The sequence below is a fragment of the Sinocyclocheilus anshuiensis genome, unplaced genomic scaffold (assembly GCF_001515605.1).
Source record: "Sinocyclocheilus anshuiensis isolate Anshui unplaced genomic scaffold, SAMN03320099.WGS_v1.1 scaffold775, whole genome shotgun sequence".
NCBI lineage: Eukaryota > Metazoa > Chordata > Actinopteri > Cypriniformes > Cyprinidae > Sinocyclocheilus > Sinocyclocheilus anshuiensis.
Genome location: NW_015552614.1, coordinates 653,000 through 655,054, shown reverse-complemented (window position 1 = coordinate 655,054; position 2,055 = coordinate 653,000). Strand labels below are relative to the sequence as shown.

General features: G+C 33.5%; 1 protein-coding gene across 3 annotated transcripts in view; it reads right to left on the bottom strand.

Annotated features, from left to right (window-relative positions):
- Positions 1-2,055, bottom strand: part of LOC107665967 (G protein-coupled receptor kinase 4-like) — a 27,441-nt gene that overhangs the window by 3,653 nt on the left and 21,733 nt on the right. For all 3 annotated transcript variants that reach the window (XM_016457053.1, XM_016457054.1, XM_016457055.1), the window contains exons 13-14: positions 861-998; positions 602-739 (exon numbers count right to left, since the gene is read on the bottom strand). In XM_016457053.1, coding sequence (XP_016312539.1) covers positions 602-739; positions 861-998 — 276 coding nt within the window. The remainder of the gene's footprint in view (positions 1-601; positions 740-860; positions 999-2,055) is intronic.

Sequence of the window (2,055 nt, the reverse complement as noted above, 5' to 3'; positions counted from 1 at the left end):
ATATTTCAATACTGTCTCTCGCAGTTATATCGTTGGGTAATTATACTGTATATAAAATGCGGGCATCAGGGAGCTGCATATTAATATGCGGGGCATTGAAACTGCGTTCGAATGCACGATCGCTTTTAACGTTCACTTTTATTTATTTCCATGATCTGCCATTTTCGCTATTATCCTCGCTTGTTTCTCCACAATACCTGCAGAACTTCTGATGATTCGGTTGGCGGCTGGAATAGAACATGGGCGGGTATATGCAAATATTGGGGGCGTAACTATTAGTGATACCGACTGTAACGTCACAGTCGGTGTTATGTTCTGATTCGCCTATTTTTCAGTGGTCTTTTGCATGCACGAGAGAGGAGGAATTTTACATGACATTTTACATGAGGAGGAGGAAACAATGGTGTCTGAGGCTCACGGTATGTCATTTCCATGTACAGAACTGTTATTATTCAACTATGCCAAGGTAAATACAGTTTTCCATTCTATGGAACCTTTAAATAAATGCAAAAAAGACTTCTTTCAAAAATACTAACAAATTTTGCCAACCCTTACAGAAGTATGGACATGTTACTGTCCTGAAGTGACCAGAGTGTGGTACCTCATTTTGCCATGGGATGGAGACACTTCCGGTTACAAACTTGTGGTAGAAGTCATCGTCCGTTGGGTCCAGGTTTACACCTTTGACTGTAGAAAACTGCTCTATGTCCAGAACATCCTTGCAGTACACCGCACGTGGCTAAAAAAAAAACCCACATTGAATACGATAAGCATCCACTTGGAAAATCCTACATGATTAGTCCAATAGGAGTTTTTTAATCAAGCAGATAAAAACCAATAAATGCCAATGAATAACTCACATCAGGACAGAACGGTGGGTCTAGCATGTTGGCCTCCAATCGCTTGAAGTTGATGTTGCGTAAAATAGGATGCAGTTTGACTTCAGCTGCTCCAATTCCTTGACACCCCAGCCGCTCCTTTGGATCTTTACATAACAACTGTGGAGCCCAAAAAAAGAGAGGGAAATTTCTGTCAGAGAGTGAAAGAAGTGAGGCTAACATAGAAGAGGAGAAATCCCAGTGGAAGTAAAAGTGACCCTGAGGTCACAGTGTTCCATGACACCACGAGAGAGGACTAAACAACACTCCTCCTCAACTACACAGTGACTCTTTCCCATGTAGAAAATATTACATATTATAGCCAACATTCAATATTTCAACTTAATTCTGAGTTTCCATGATAGAGAAAAAGAACATCTTTCAAAAATGTAGTGTAAAAACATTTAACAAGTTCTTAAACATCTACATCAACTTTGCATTTATGTTGCTCTCGAAAAACTTACAGCACTTTCAATAAAAGTTTAAATTTAATGACTCCAAAAAAGGTAATGTGGTGAAGTGTTGAAAAGTAAAACCATAAATTTTAGATGAAAAAATGCTGCCTTGGCAAACTGAAATAAAATAAGTACAAGTTAAAGTACTAAAATGACTAAAACTGAAATGAAAATAAATAAATAGAAATGTTTAAAATTACTAAAACTTAATTGAAAACATAACTGAAAATATAAAAATAAAAGGTTATTTTAAATATTAATAAATTTAAAAATATACATAAATAATACTAAAATAACACTGACGTGGTGTATCAAGTTAACGAACATTTTCTCTGTGCCTTAGATGCATGGGAATGTACACATTTTAATCATTATTTTAAAAAGATCATTTTTGTTTACAAATATCATGAATTTATTGAATAAATATTTTGCTTATATCCGCATTACTTTGATTTACCGTTCAAACTTTTCCCAAATATTAATATAATATTTTAACATAACTACTTAATTTTTCCTGATAAAAAAAATTATAATACAAATACTTAATGCTCCCCAAAAATATATATATATGTTAATTTTAACAGAAATTAAAAACATGTTAATCTTAGAGAAGACTGTATTGTATTTATGAATTGATTTTTTTCATGTATATTTGAATAAAAAGAATACATTCAGACAAAAGAAAAATTAGCATTATATCATTGACCCCAATATCAATTTTA